Below are 16,718 nucleotides of genomic sequence, written 5' to 3'. Positions count from 1 at the left end.
AACTCGGTCCTCAAGGCACCCTAACAGTCCAGGTTTTAAGGATATCCATGCTTGTGCACAGGGCCGGACTGGGACTAAAAATAGGCCCTAGCATTTAAAGAGCATCCAGGCCCACCTTGCGTCAGCATCTGGCTCCTGGCATAGACCCCTCCCACTTCTTAGTCTATGCTCTTACATATATAATTAATATCAGAACAAAAGACAAGTACACATCATTCTCTATTAAAATACATACAACAGAGCACATCCTGCAGGGGAGTCAAACATTTGGTATTGTGTTGGTTCTGTTAAGCTGTGTAGACACCTATAGATATATCTGTCCAATTCGTGTCGTGGGACAGAAAATCTGTGAATCAATGGGAGCAAATAACAATAGAAATTTGCTCCCAGATGCTGGAAAATTGACCAAATTTTCTTTCCCACCAGACAGATTGGACAGATATCTATAGGTAAAGCTGGCACTTCACTGGTGTAGGTCATACACAAAAGAAAGGGGAGGGCATTTTCCCCAAGCCCTAGTTTAGCAGTTGTAGAAGATTAGATAGTGTCACTGTAGGACTTTTTAGGGCAGGGGTGCTGAACGCAGAGGACACATCTGTGCACACCAAAGCAGAGCCGCAACTACACATTTTGACAAAAGAGCATGTGTGCCGCCATCCATATGGGCAGAACGGAGAGCGCGTGCCAAAGGCATGCGGGAAAAGATTCAGGTGTGGTCTTGCTGAGAAGGGGCGTAGCCACCTAATTTTTCACGGTACGCCACACGGTAGTGTCTCTTTCACATTCCGTCACACAGTAGTGCCCCATAGTCACGTTATACCACATGGTAGTATCCCTTCATCATACTACACTGCACAGTAGTGTCCCTTATTCATGTTACATCACACAGAGGTAACCCTTTCTCACCTTTCGTCAGACAGTAGTGTCCCTTTATCATGTTACCACACACAGTAGTTTCCCTTTTTCACGTTATGTCACACAATAGTGTTCCTTATTTACATACACAAACATGACTATTTGCCCATAACAAATATTATAAGATAGAAATATTATAAACAATATATTGTATACAATATTAATACTACATGGATCTGCAGGTTTGAAATAGCAACATACTAAAAAGGAATAGAGGGAGACAGGAAAAGAGGAGGAAAGGGGGGAGCCAGGAGAGAAAAAAGAGAGGAGAAATTTGGGCAGCTGGGTAGAGAGAAGGAAAGAGGGGACCCAACATAGAAGAATTAGGGAGAGCAGGAGAGAGAGGGGAGAAATAGGAGGACCAAGGGTAGAGAGAGAACATGGGGAGCCAGGAGAGAAATAGGAGAAATATGGGGAGTGGGACCTGGGAAAGAGAGAGAAAGAGATGAACCTGGGAAAGAGAGAGAAGGAATAGGGGAAGATGAGAGAGGAGAAATAGGGGGAGACAGGAGAGACATAGTAGAAAGAGTGGAACCTGGGAAAGAGAGAGAAGGAATAGGGGAAGATGGGAGAGAGAGGAGAAATAGGGGAGACAGGAGAGACATAGGAGAAAGACGGGAAACTGGGAGAGACATAGGAGAAAGAGGGGAAACTGGGAGAGACATAGGAGAAAGAGGGGAAGCTGGGAGAAACATAGGAGAAAGAGGGGAAACTGGGAGAGACATAGGAGAAATAGGGGAAGCTGGGAGAGAGAAGAGGAATAGGGGGAGATGTGAGAGACATAGGAGAAAGAGGGGAAGCTGGGAGAGAGAGGAGAAATAGGGGAAGCCGGGAGAGACATAGGAGAAAGAGGGGAAGCTTGGAGAGAGAAGAGGTATAGGGGGAGACGGGAGAGACATAGGAGAAAGAGAGGAAGCTGGGAGAGAGAGGAGGAATAGGGGGAGACGGGAGAGACATATGAGAAAGAGGGGAAGCTGGGAGAGAGAGGAGGAATAGGGGGAGATGGGAGAGTCATAGGAGAAAGAGGGGAACCTGGGAAAGAGAGAAGGAACAGGAGGAGATGGGAGAGAGAGGAGATATAGGGGGAGATGGGAAAGTCTTAGGAGAAAGAGGGGAAGCTGGGAGAGAGAGGGGGAGACAGGAGAGTCATAGGAGAAAGAGGGGAAGCTGGGAGAGAAAGAGAGAGAGAAGGAATAGGGCAAGCCGAGAGAGACATTGGGCTCGATTCAATTCAATGCAAATTGAATAGCGCCAGTAATGAGCTCCCGGAGCTATTCAATTCAGAACGCTGCTAAGCCCGACTAAGGATTTCTTCTCGCATAGCTCCTGGGATGCAAGCAAAAATCCGACAAAAGTCCAGGCGCAATGCTGTTTTCTGCCCTTAGCGCGGCGAAAACAGCATCGCGCCGGGAAGTTTATTTGGAGAATGCCCGTTCTCAAGACTAAACACCCTGTTTAAGGTGCAAGGGGTGAGAGAAGGGCATTCTCCGACCTAACAACGCACAGGATTTAATAGCTCTGGGAGCTCATTCCCAGCGCTATTCAATACGCGTTGCATTGAATCAAGCCAATAGGAGAAAGAGGGGGAGCTGGGAGAGAGAGGAGGAATAGGGGGAGATGAGAGGGGAAGCAGTCGGGAAGCCGGCGGACGCAATGCCGACCGCTGGCCTCCCAACTGCTTAATCCCGGGAAGGGTTAAATGACAGGCATCGAGATCTCGACGCCTTTCAGTTTACCTATGCCGGGAGACCTGCGCCCAGCATCCCTGTCGAAGGGATGCCGGGCGCGGACAGCCGCGGAGAAGGGGGGGGTTGAGGGTTAGGGCTCATGGGGGGGGACGTAGGGTTAGGCACCCCCCTGGGAGGTTAGGGGAAGGTTAGGGGAAGGGGGGGCTAGGGTTAGGCACCCCCAGGGGGAGGTTACGGTTAGGGGGGGAGAGGGTTAGGAAACACTTACCTTTTGACGATCTGCATTTTCACCCTTGCCGGGCAGACGATGTCAGCATTTGAACCACTGGCCATGCGGCCGGCGGTAAATCATACTGATTCTGATGGGAGATAGAGGGTAGTAATAGGGGGAGAATGGAGACAGGAGGAATAAGGGCAGGCAGCAGAGTTAAGGAATAGGGGGAGATAAGAGGGGAATAGGGGGAAACAGAAAAGAGAGAGAGAAAAATCAGGGGAGATTGAAGAGAGAGTAAGAGGAGGAATAAGGTGAGAACAGAGACAGAAGGAAATTAATGGCGGAGATGGCAGAGAGAGATACCTCTGGAGTGTGCAGAGTCACCATATGCAGTCCCCTGTGTTGCAGCGTCCTGCTGCACTGTGTAGCTGATGCCCGGGTTTCATTAGCAGCATGGAACCCGGAAGTGCGCCTCTTCTGAATGCATTGTACTGTGCCTCAGCTCCTCTTGCGGCTCAGCCTCCTGTGCAGCAGACTGTCTCCATAGTGGGGGCACAGATTCCCACTGCCCCCATTGCCGTGGTGCTTGGTTGCGGGCGCGTCGTGACGTGCTGCGTCACCACGCGGCCGCGCATTTGTGACGTCTGCTTGTTGAGCAAGGCGCCACCCGGGAGGGTGTACTGCCGGGTAAGCCTGGCTCAGCTAAAGCGGCCCATTTGGCCATCGGCCCTTCTGGCATTTGCCAGAAGAGCCCGATGGCCAGTCCGGCCCTGCTTGTGCATCATACTTACCTACTTTTTTTTCTCCTTCCCGGGAGAAGCCTGGGGAGGAGAAGCAAGTGGGTTGCGATGTGGGAGGGGCCTGACACCATGTTGCGTCATTAAGCCCCACCCCCTTTGTGGTAAATTCCCAGTATTGGGGCAAATATAAATAGGGGTGGGGCTAAATGACCCGATTCATGAATAATAGTGTCATTAATCCCCGCCCCCTAAATGGGGACCCGCAATAGACGCAGAAATTCTCCCCATTCTGCCCACTTCACTAGGAAGTGGGCAGAATGCGGGAGAAATGCCTACTCTACCGGGGAAGAGGGGGGTTACCCGAAAAATTGGAGCCTCCCACAACTTCCAGGAGAGTAGGCATGTATATTGTGCATAGATGGTATAATCAAACTGGCTGAGGTACTAATTAAGTCACCTGTGCCTAAGTAGGGATATCCTGAAAACTTAGACTGTTATGGTGCCTTGAGGACTAACGGCCTGATTCAGAGCCGCTCGCAAATGCACAGCGCTCGCAAGTGGCTCGATGTTTGGCCACTGTGAATGCGCCGTGTCCGGCGTGCACATGCGCGAACCCCGCCGAGCGACTGAACTTCAGTGGTTGCGGGGCTCGCTGCAAGACGGGGCGGCTGTCGATGGTGAGTGACAGCTCACCCCGTTTTGTAGGCGGGTAGGGGGGTGGCTGCACAAATGCAGGGAGGACCTACTAGAGCAGGGAGTCCATTCAGGCTTGAGTCTATTAGAGCAGGGAGTCCACTCAGGCTTGCAGCAGCCGAGACCCTACCCCAGGGTCTTGTCACAAGCCAGATGGTCGCGATAGTTGCGACGGGTGGACACCCACAGCCTTGCGAGCGGCCTGGAGACAAAAAAAAAATACGCCCACAGACCCTGCGAGCTGCCTGCGTCAGCGAGCAGGTCTGAATCAGGGCCTAAATGTGGGAACCACTGCACTATAGGGTTCATTTTGATTGCATCCAATTAACCTACCAGAATGTTTTTGAAGTGTTGGAGGAAAGCAGAGCACCCAGACGAAAGTCTTGTGGAGAACATACAAACTCGACACAGAAAGGCCATGATAGGCAGATGAACCATACTTGACTTTTTGATTGCAGCCTCCAGGTCGGCACTGCGGATGGGGGAGTGGCCTCGGTGGAGGGGGCGGGCAGAGCTCGGCAGGGGTGGGTAGGTCTGGAGTCTTGACGTTGCGATCACGTCATCGTATCCTCGCCCCTCGCTATGCAATGTAGAGATTACCGGCATTGTGGAGTGGGGGGCGGGGCTACAATGACTCAATTCCACGTGAATCGTGTCATCGGCCTCCTGTACGCAGCTGGGTGGCCCCAAACTGGTAGACTTGTCCACCTTTCTGGGTGGTCGGAAACGCCACCCGACTTTTGGAACCCTCCCGGCCATTCCTGGAGGGTAAAATTACAAAAAGAATAAGAATTGTCATGGATTGAGGGGGTGCTGTAAGGGGCTATAAGTGTTCCCTTCTGATTAAGACATACTTGCCTACCCTCCTGATTTGGTCGGGAGCCTCCCGAAAATCGGGTGCCGCTCCCGACCTCCCGGGAAGGCAGGCAAGTCCCCTCCTGCCCCCCACCGCAATAACAGGAAAATCCTCGGCAGCGGGGGGCCTGTGACGCGATTCACGTCGAATCGCATAATTTTGGCCCCGCCCCCTGCTTCACGCTGCCTGTAATATCGGCAGCGTGTAGCGGGGGCAGGGCCAAAATGACGCGATCGCGTGGCTCCGCCCCCGCTCCATCCACAAACTCTTCTAGTCTGGCCGGCCCCGCCCCCGTTTGCTGGCCACGCCCCCCAGTCAAGCCGATCTGGCTGCTCCCTCCCGGAAGGGGCAGCCAGATAGTCGGCAAGCATGGATTAAGAACATACATGGTAAAACATGGGGCTGTGGTAGCAATATGAGGGTACACTAGCCACATGATTATAATGGTCATGGAATCATCAGTAATTGCATATAATGGGCATAGGGGCTGTAAGTGTGGGCCATGCAGATGTAAGAAAGTTGGTACATGATGGATGGTTGGGACGGATGTCAGACTATTTACAGCATATTTTTGCTGTATATCAGTATATGTATATATGTATGCCATAGCACACATTAACAATTTACCTTTACACCTCATTCATTCCATTCTTTTTCAAAATACTACACATGTGAAGTATTATCCAGCACTAAATACTATATCCTTTGTACTGCAGTTAACCTAAACACACCATTTGTTTGTAAGGATCACACAGTGAAGAAGGAAAACATAATTCTCATGGCTAAAACAGGATTCATTGCTAGGGCAAGTAGTGAAATTAATTTCCTGCCCACAAGCAGACATTTCAACTGCTTTGTAAACATAACAGGTTACGGGTTGTATTTCCACCTGTACTATGCCATTTTGGTTTTTTATTCATTATTGTTGTTGCAATGAGAATGAGCCCATTGTTTTTACACAGACAGGGATTTTTTACTCCTCACATAAAACTGAAAAATACAGGAACAAGCTGTGCAGGTGACAGCAGAGAACAAAGGAGATAAATGTTATTTATACAGCTCATCATGATGCTACGGTAGTGCTCTAAATGTTTACATCAACCACTTGCTAAAATTGAAAACATTGATTTTGGCATGAAATGAACAAAAAAGAACAGGGCGGACTCAACAGCATGACAATGAAGCACAATTAAATTACTAAGGATTAAACGTTTTATAGTGTTTACTGCTTGCTTCCACCAACAGCATTAGCAAGGAGTCTACCTTATTAGCCTGCACCATAAACAATAATGGTAAATAACTGACTCCATTGTGTTTCTTTTCATAAAGCGTAGAATGGTCATACATGCAATGAGAGTACCAGCATTGAGTCCCATTAAATCTTCATATTGAGAGCAAATGAACGCCCCAGTACTGCAGGGAAGTAATAGACTACATGGCCAAAAGTATGTGGACATATGAACTTCTCATTCCAAACCATGGCCAGTAATATGGAGTTAGTCCCACCATTGCGGCTTTAAGTCTCCACTTTTCTGGCAAGGCTTCCCATTAGATTTTGGAACATGGCTGCAGTGATTCGCGTCCATTCAGCCACAAGAGCATTAGTGAGGACGGGCATAGATGTTGGGTGATAAGGTCTGGCTCGCAGTCTGCAAACCAGTTCACCACAAAGATGTTCGATAGGGTAGACATCAGGGATCTGTGCAGACCAATTAAGTTCATCCACACCAACCTCAGAAAACCATTCTTTTGATGGACCTTACTATGTGGACTGTCAACATTATGTGCTTGTTGCCACAAGGTTGGCAGCACCCAATTCTGTAGAATGTCATTGTACTGTATATAATGCATACTTGCCTAATTTTCAAAACTAGTTTCAGAGAGATTCTAGATGGAATGAAAGTTTGCAGCATTTATTATATGTCCTTTCCCTGAAACTAAGGGGCACAGGATAACCATTAAAAACACCCCCAAAACATTATCTCCTCTCCACCAAGCTGTAAAGTTTGCAGAAAGCATTCGGGGAGGAAGTGACTTTTACATGCTACAGTCCCTTTCTGTGAGCTGGTACATCCTACTGCTTCACTGCTCAGCTGTTGTTGTTCCTAGTCACTTCTACTTCACAAGAACAGAACTCACAGTGTACTAGATCAGCTCCAGCAGATTTGTTGCAAAAGTGGCTTCCTATGACAGTGCCACATTGAAGGTCACTGATCACTTCAGTGCAATCTATTCTACTGCTAAAAATTGACTATGGAAATCTCTGGCTTTATGCTTTAGTTTAAGCACGTGTAAACAATGGGTGTAGTTCAAATAACAAAAAACAAAGACAAATTAGAAGGGATTTCGGCATACTTTGGCCATGTAGTGTACCACCCGTTTGTGGCCCAGACTTAGCCTAAGGTAGTCTGTAGGCCACCCATGGGTGCTTACCCAAACAATACTTCAAAAAGCAACTTGCTCAATCAATGTACAAGTATATGTGTCAGTCACACATTAATTTGCGAATGTACTCAATCAAGAATTCTGATTTTAGCACAAATTTAGAGGCTTATATTTAAGAGATCTCCATTTACTGGCTGGCAGATGACAGGAGTGTCCTGTTTATGGTCACTAGCTTTTTTTTCAGTATAGTTTATTAGCTTGCTGGAGCTATGCAGCAAGCTAAAGGTAAGTTTGGGCGTATCATGTGATGTATTACCAATTCGTTTTGTGGGCAGGATTTGGGTGGGATGTGTGAGGAGCTTTTTTGTATCCCGGATTTTGCTTTTTGAATTGAGAGATAGCATTACCTGTATCTGGTGGGCTTGTGTATCTCCAGGTAATACTTGCTTTTATGTCTGAAATTAGGTCTATTTTGTTGTATAGCAGATGAGTCCCAGGCGATGAGCACTCGTATGATGACCGTGCTCACACACACTAGCATTTATCAATGGTCTGTGGTAATCCTCAGGTACAGCATATAGTAAAATATGTATTACTTCTTGCTTTAGTAATCACTTATTTAAAAAAGCAGTAAAAGTCACTGTTAAAGTTCCATGATATTTGCACTACTGAGAAGGGTGAGGTGGGGCCCATAACAAATGTGTTTGTTATTCCAAAATCATCATAATTTTTTTTTTTAAGCTCAACGTGTTATTGTCTTTACAAGTCTACCACAGCTTCCTTATTAGGTAAAGACAACCCAATATTACCTCATTACATATCTTTCAGGAAGTGCAGATTAAAACTCATTTCTTTGTTGCAGTTGTGCAAAAAGCCACAGTGGTGATGGCACTGTATGATCTACTGCACATAACCACAGCTCAGTGTTGTAAATAAAAGCTGATGGTCCCTCTAATGTACTCCTCTATTAGATGGCCTCCCATAGGGCAGGTAAGTATGTTGCCACTTTTATGATCTGTGAGAAACGTGCTGCATCTCTCCTTCAAGAAGCATGTGATGTTTGATCTGCGATTGAGTGTGATCAGGGATGGCTCAACATTGCTAGTGTAGCCTAGCCATGACATGGAGTCTAGAAAAATGTCTCGGACTACTTTATCCCTGAGTTTCAGTGCTCATTATACAGACTTAAAAGCAGGAACGGACTGGTGCTGTAGCTTAGCCCTGGCTGTCCCCCGTGGGCGCGCGTACTCTCAAAACGGGTGTAGTTAGGTTCCACAGGGACGTGCTGCGAGTCACAGGGGCTTGGCCTCAAGGCATGCCACCGTCTCTTAGTATAGTATCCCGGGTGCTGCTCAGAAAGGATTACCAGCCCATAATGTGCACCGCGTGCTGCACTGCCGCCACTCCTTCCCTCTACCTAAGCTCATACCATTAACTTCAGCAGTGGGGTGGAGGACGGGGACACCTCCAAAGTCCGGAAGGTGACTTCCACCCTGTGCAGCAGCAGCCGCACTCCTTGAACCGGCCCTGAGGCCATTGGTCCTTCTGGCATTTGCCAGAAGTGCCAGATGGCCAGCCTGGCCCTGCTTAACAGAGTGTATTATTTTATGTGCCAGATAATGTCAATAAAACATTTCCCATAAATGTAAATTATGTATTACTTACTAGCTGAATTAAAAAGTGTTGCCCGGGTTCACATCTTCAAGTTATTACATTTTATTATGTGATGTCACGAAAATCCACGCAGTGGAAGGCCCAGAACAGGCTCCCTGGGTCAAAGTTCTGCCTGGCGCTCTCCACCGTGAGGTCCGACTGGGACCCCAACCACTCCATTAAGCATCCCAGACCAATTGCCACCCCTTTGTGAAGTTTTTATCCAAATCAATCCAGTGGAAAGCCCAGAATAGGGTCCCTGGGTCAACGTTCTGCCCAGTGTCCCTGGGTCAAAGTTCTGTCCAGCGTACACCAACGGGAGATCCAATTGGGACCTCAACCCCCTTGTATGTCTTTTGTCCAAATCATGTGATGTCATTCAAATCCATTTAGTGGAAGCCCAGAACAGGCTCCTTGGGTCAAAGTTCTGCCCAGTGTACACCAACAGGAGGTCCAATCGGGACCTCAATCCCCTAGTCTTCTGGGATCCAATCTTACCACTGAAGTTTTCGTCCAAATCCATCCAGTGGAAGGCTCAGAGCAGGCTCCCGGGGTCAAAGTTCTGCCCAGTGTACACCAACGGGAGGTACGACCGGGACAATAACCCCCCTAAAACCTAGCCAGGATCCAACTGGACCACCTCACGTTGGTTTCATTTCATTTGGTGCAGGGGTGTCCGGATGCATAACCGGACAGACAAACAAATAGTGTCGTGTGTATTGCATGTATGAATACTTTGTAGATACAGTATGTGTGTAAGGTACTATGTAGACAAATAGCAATAAAGCTAATGGCTTGATTCAGCAAACAAGTCCGATGGCGGGTGGACTTGGCATGTGCAGAATGCTCAGAATCCTCTACGACACTGCATGATTTCCTGGCCCCAGCTGCGCAGTTCCAGCGGCCATTCTGAGTAAACTAAGGTTGATGAGCGATGGCTGCGACCATGATCTGATGCTGCATCTTCAAGATGCAGCACTCAGATCTGTAATGCCAACGGGAGGCAGCTTTTGTCCTCAGACGCCTCCTGCTGCATTAGCATATTTTCGCATAGCAGCAGCAAAGCTTATAGCGTACAACTCAATCAGGACTTATATCCAGTATTTAATATAGCTATCCACAAAATGGCCGAGTAGCAAAAAATTATTTTTTATCCAAAATATACTACTATGTGCGTACTCACACTGTTTCCAAATACACATCCCTACATGGATTTTGCATCATTTGATTTGTCTGTACCTTACAAAATCCCATGACGACTATCCAAAACATACAGTAAAGAGAAGAGGTTCCCAAACGCGGTTCTCAAGACACCCCAACAGCTCAGGTTTAATAGATATCCATGGTAGAATACAGGATCTAAATCAAATTGACTGAGTGACTAATTAAGTCAACTGTGGTCAAGCATGGATATCCTTAAAGCCTGGACTGTGAGGATAGCTTGAAGACAGAGTTTGGGAACCTCTGATATAGAGAATGTGTGGCATATTATATAGATGCATTGTGGTTAAAATCTGTGAGTCTGAGCCATTTCTAGAAAAGGAACTAAATGTAGTTACCAGCAATATTTGTCCTTTGTAGTAAGATCATACTGTACCTTAAGAGCAGGTGCCCAAACCACAGAAGGTTTTATGTTGGAAGTTCCCTTATTGTCAATAGTCTTGAGTGCCACATCTTTTGGTGATTCAGAACTACAACTGTATCCTAGGTTTAAAAAAAAAGCTGGAGGGCGCCATTGATTTAGTTTCAAAAGATGTCACAGCAACATTGGCTAGAATAAAGTGGTATCTATGAATTTCCTAACTGGGAACTTAAAAGCAACGAACTTAAAAAAAAATAAAAAAAAATACTGTAAAATAGTACTTTGTGCTTTCTCTCCTCGTATTAATAGAAAGCAGAAGTCCCCCATTAGATTAAACTGTCAGCTCAACATCAATAATGCACATTAACCAACATAGTTGTGAGCAAGACAAAGCTATTATGAGATGTTACTGCAGCAGCTCACAAACAGATGGTCAGAGCATGTTCTCACACAATGCTGTCATTAATGGGTAACTTCCTCTCTCCACCAACGAAAAGACAGGGCATAAAACAAAGCCTGAAATTGTGCTGAGAGAAAACAGCAGGTGTTCAGTATATATATCTGCCTGTGATGTCACACTGCCCCTCCTTACCATTGTAAATGGGAAGAGAAAGGTTGGTCAAATGCGTGCCAATAACCAGCTGCCTTTAGTAAATAGTATATAAAGGCATATAATGACATGTCTGCACCTGTAGAAAAAGAGAATCCTCAGGCAACACATCTTGTGTCCTTAGTTAACACTAATATGGCGCACGAGCTATATTGTGTATCAAAGCATCTTTTTTGGTTATTAGGTCAATCAGTCATGTGCTTGGGCATCACAAAGTACAAAATACATAATGTAAAAAGTACAGATTATTTATAAAAGCACAAGGCTACGTCGTAAAATCATTCAAAGAAGAGGTGGCCATCCCTACATCAGTGTTCCTGCCAGGTTGTTTTTGTGCCCTGTCCTATTCAAAAGCGCTACTAAGTGAATGAGGAGTAGGGGAGTGGTTTGGCTGGGAGGTCCAGGCACACGGCTTTCTTTAAAGCAGCAAGTTTGGCACCTCCTTCGCCCCCCTGGGATTGCCCTATCACGAAGAGCTTTACGCGGTCTGGTCCAGATCCATGCTGAGCTGCGGCCATTCTAGAGCTGCAGGGTGTAAAAGCCAAGGCATGTAGCTTTCTGGCAGCACCTGGGACCCCACATCACTGTACACCCTCATCAGACTTGGCCTGGGTACCTTCTCTCCTGATATGCACAATGCGAAGGAAGACTGTAACCGCTCACAGTTTTGCTTAAATGCCCGCATAAGTGCGCCCTATGCCAGAAAGCTACACTCTGGAAGCCAATATTTTTCTGCCCCCTCTCCCCCAGGAGTTACCATCCAAGCAGCAATTGTTTTATTATGTACAGTCATGTCCATAAATATTGGGACATTGACATAATTTTCAGATTTTGGCCTCTATTCACCACCACAATCGTTTTGAAATGAAACAAACAAGATGTACTTTAACTGCAGACTTTCAGATTTAATTTGAGGGTAATTACATCCAAATCGGGTGAACGGTGTAGGAATTACAACAGTTTCAATATGTGCCTCCCACTTTTTAAGGGGCCAAAAGTAATGGGACTATCAACTCAAAAGCTATTTCATGGACAGGTGTGGGCTATTGCCTCATTATTTCATTATCAATTAAGCAGGTAAAAGGTCTGGAGTTGATTCTAGGTGTGACATTTGCATTTGGAATCAGTTGCTGTTGACTCTCAATATGAGATCCAAAGAGCTGTCAGTATCAGTGAAGCAAGCCATCATTAGGCTGAAAAATCAAAACAAACCCATCAGAGAGATAGCAAAAACATTAGGTGTGGCCAAATCAACTGTTTGGAACATTCTTAAAAAGAAAGAATGCACCGGAGAGCTCAGCAACACCAAAAGACCCGGAAGACCACGGTAAACAACTGTGGTGGATGACAAAATAATTATTTCCCTGGTGAAGAAAAACACCTTCACAACAGTTGGCCAAATCAAGAACACCCTCCAGGAGGTAGATGTACATGTGTCAAAGTCAACAATCAAGAGAAGACTTCACAAGAGTGAATATACAGGGTTCAGCACAAGATGCAAACCATTGGTGAGCCACAAAAACAGGAAGACCAGATTAGAGTTTGCCAAACAACATCTAAAAAAGCCATTACAGTTCTGGAACAACATCCTATGGACAGATGAGACAAAGATCAACTTGTACCAGAGTGATGGGAAGAGAAGAGAAGGAAATGCTCATGATCCAAAACATACCACCTCATCAGTGAAGCATGGTGGTGGTAGTGTCACGGCGTGGGCATGTATGGCTGCCAATGGAACTGGTTCCCTTGTATTTATTGATGATTTGACTGCTGACAAAAGCAGCAGAATGAATTCTGAAGTGTTTCAGGCAATATTATATGCTCATATTCAGTCAAATGCTTCAGAACTCATTGGACAGCGCTTCACAGTGCAGATGGACAATGACCCGAAGCATACTGCAAAAGCAACCAAAGAGTTTTTTAAGGCTAAAAGTGGAATGTTATGCAATGGCCAAGTCAATCCCCTGACCTGAATCCGATTGAGCATGCATTTCACTTGATGAAGACAAAGCTGAAGGGAAAATGCCCCAAGAACAAGCAGGAACTGAATATATTTGCAGTAGAGGCCTGGCAGAGCATCACCAGGGATGAAACCCAGCGTCTGGTGATGTCTATGCGTTCCAGACTTCAGGCTGTAATTGCCTGCAAAGGATTTGCAACAAAGTATTAAAAAGTGAAAGTTAGATTTAGGATTGTTTAGTTTGCCCCATTACTTTTGGCCCCTTAAAAAGTGGGAGGCACATATAGAAACCGTTGTAATTCCTACACCGTTCACCTGATTTGGATATAATTACCCTCAAATTAAATCTAAAAGTCTGCAGTTAAATCACATCTTGTTTGTTTCATTTCAAAGCCATTGTGGTGGTGAATAGAGGCCAAAATCTGAAAATTCTGTCAATGTCCCAATATTTATGGACCTGACTGTACATTGCACGCTATGTGTCGTGTAGCCTGATTGGTGGATGGGCTACATGGGATGGTCTGATTGGCATTGAAAGAGTATGTGGGGGACAGAGGGGCATTGATGGGGCATATGGAGTGGCGAAATGGTAATATTACATATAATACTATGCTAAACTTAAATATACCCAATTCATAATACACTGCACAGCTATAGCGACACATATCGTCCAAAGTTTTACTCTTCAAAATTAGAATGTGCCCACTTCATTGATCAGCACCCTGAACACTACCTATACATATTGGCGCATCTAATATGGCTTTCAACTTCTCCAAAGGATTGCATGTTAGATATAGATGTGGGGCAATGGAATTATAGTCACCAGTAGTAGCAATGTCTAATAAAGACATCATGACCCACAAGGTCATGAATACGTATGTCCTCCTAATCCAGCAGGTTGTCTCTTTGGTCATTATTGTCTACGCAGTACCAACATGTAACCTAACGTGATGTTAGGGTTGTCCTTCCACCTTTTCATTGTGTGACACTATGGCAATAATACCACTGCCTCTCACAACTACTCAACTTCCCCCTTCCAGCAATCACTTTGACCTTCCTTATTTGACTGAGGAAGTAAAGATAAAAAAATTACAAAGTAAAATTTTTAAGCTACTTAAATCTTAGACAATGGTTGAGATTTATTTTACCACTGCCTATTCAACATATCAAGCATCTTATGGGCAGAGCTACAGGAGGGCTTCAGACTGCCACTGGGGGCAACATGGATTGAATTAAACCCACAATTTTAAATATCTGAATGATCATATTGGCGAGTCTGATGGTTATTGTACAGTGTTGCCTTTCCAAAAAATATTATTGATTTGGCTTGGAAAACATCAGATCAGCTGGTAACACCTTAGCTTAATGCGAGAGGTCTTTTTCCTGAAAGCAGCAGCCTTTCTAAATTCTAGTAGTTCGACCTAAGGACCAAATAACCTGATCTACCCAACTATTTCCTTTCATTTGTCTAGGTTTCAATGTAACCATTTGTTTTCTCAGGTCATTTCATGAGTCAAAATACAAAATCAATTCAGATATTTACACAAATAGTTGGTACATTTATTATTTTCCAACTATAAAATGTTGGTTATTCATTGCTATGTTGCACAGTGCATCCAGATTAGTCCTCAGTTGACAGCTTAGAAGTAAAGTGTAGCCGATAAGCCTAATACATTTAGAGGACACAGTATAAAGCCTTGGAACCATTCTACAATAAAGAGTTCAGTTTTCCAAAATATCCATAAGGTCTTTAAAACCACAGCAAGTTAGTATTTGCATAGGATCCGTCATTCAAATCAAGTAAACCGCAAACACTTTAAACCAAGTTATGGTACAAAAACAATCAGGCTTGTTGAATCTTTTGTTCCAGTCTCCCACAGTGTTGCAGCTCAGGAGGCAGAAGGCTGCAGCTGGCCCTTATACACATATTCCAATGCAGTGGCAATTATACGCATGTCCTTTTCAATACTTCTGGCCCAATTCTCCACATCACCAATCTCCTATAAGAAATGCAAGCAGTACAGGTTATTGTTGAAGCATAGATGGTGTTCCTTACCATGTGTTTCACTTTTCAGAAGAGCAATGCTTATTTTACTGCTACTATTTGGCGTAGCCTATGTCAAGGTGCATGCCTAAGTTATGGTCCTTGGTGCTGCACGTAGTAAATCAATCTGTGCTTAGCTTTGTGGGAATGTAGATACGCTGGAAATTGTCACATCAAAGTCTGCTTCCACTTTAGGATCACTTATTTAACCAACGTTATATAAAACGCTGCTCAGCTTAGCCTCGCTTATGCTTAATTAATCAAGAACGTGATGGATCACTGTTTTCAATTATGTGCCACTATTGTGTGTTTGAAGCTTTTCTTACATTGCTTGACGTTTGCTTGGAAATGCTGGCAAAAGTTGAACTTTAAGATGCGAAATGTATTGCATTGAAAGTACTTGGGCTCTTATGGTAAGGAAAAAAAAAGATAGCATGCCTTTCTATTAAGGGGACAGGAGGACACCACTGATCAGATCTGGTCATCGGCCAGTGAAAATGTTTCTACAATAGTTAGCTGTATTATCAATAATTAGCTGTTCATATTGGCCACTGCATACGGAGTCTGGGAAAAGTCAGTTTAAGACCCCATGGGGTCTCTCGGCAAGATGCTGGTCCTAGTACAAAATCATGGGAGATCTCCAAAATGTTTATAGTAAACAGAACTTGGATGTTACCAAGTATCTAGACGTTACTAGTGCTGCCTGCAACAAAATCACACCAGTGGTGTCAGTAAAGCTTCTTTATACTAGAGATGAGCAGGTCAGTTCAGTTTTGCTGAAAACCGAACTCAGCTGAACTTTGGGGTTCAGATACCAAACGAGTCCTGGCTCGGATCACTTTTGTGGTTCTGAGTAGAACAGAGCCCTGGTTCGAGTTTACCCATAAGTTTGGATCTGTGATCTAAAAACCAGAACTCTGGTTTTGGATTGCATGTAAACAGGTCCAAAGTACATGATTTTAGCGGTTTTTATAAATTTTGAGGGTAGTTTTGCCAAAACTATAATATTTGAGTTTGGTTATACCAAAACACGGGGGTCCACACACATCTCTACTTTATCCCTAACCCTGATGATGTCCTTTAATAACCCAGGTGTTTACAATTAAGGCAATCAGTTATTCTAGTGATAATACTACTGTCTACTGCTCTCATCACCATGGCAAGCTATACCGGAGCTAGTGAAAGAATTTACACACATTGTAGAAAAGGCATTCAAAATATGGATAAAGTTATTCATAAAAAACATGACAATTTCGGGTTTAAATATTACCAATGGAATTGCCTGTTGCACAGCTTAAAATCAGCTTCTGTGGGGGGGCGTGGCCTAGCAAGCACTGATGGGAGACGCGTTTTAAGAGAGCTCCTTCCTGACCACCTT

The 16,718-nt window shown here is 45.0% G+C and overlaps 1 protein-coding gene across 1 annotated transcript in view; it reads right to left on the bottom strand.

Annotated features, from left to right (window-relative positions):
* Positions 1–14,830: 14,830 nt before the first annotated feature.
* The window catches only part of BLOC1S1 (biogenesis of lysosomal organelles complex 1 subunit 1), a 28,501-nt gene continuing 26,613 nt past the window's right edge, over positions 14,831–16,718 (bottom strand). Inside the window, exon 4 of the mRNA XM_088480431.1 lies at positions 14,831–15,296. Coding sequence (XP_088336557.1) covers positions 15,186–15,296 — 111 coding nt within the window. The 3' untranslated portion in view covers positions 14,831–15,185. The remainder of the gene's footprint in view (positions 15,297–16,718) is intronic.

The sequence above is a fragment of the Taudactylus pleione genome, unplaced genomic scaffold (genome assembly GCF_031769625.1).
Source record: "Taudactylus pleione unplaced genomic scaffold, aTauple2 ptg000005l, whole genome shotgun sequence".
NCBI classification, from domain to species: domain Eukaryota; kingdom Metazoa; phylum Chordata; class Amphibia; order Anura; family Myobatrachidae; genus Taudactylus; species Taudactylus pleione.
This window is presented reverse-complemented; position numbering and strand designations above follow the sequence as displayed.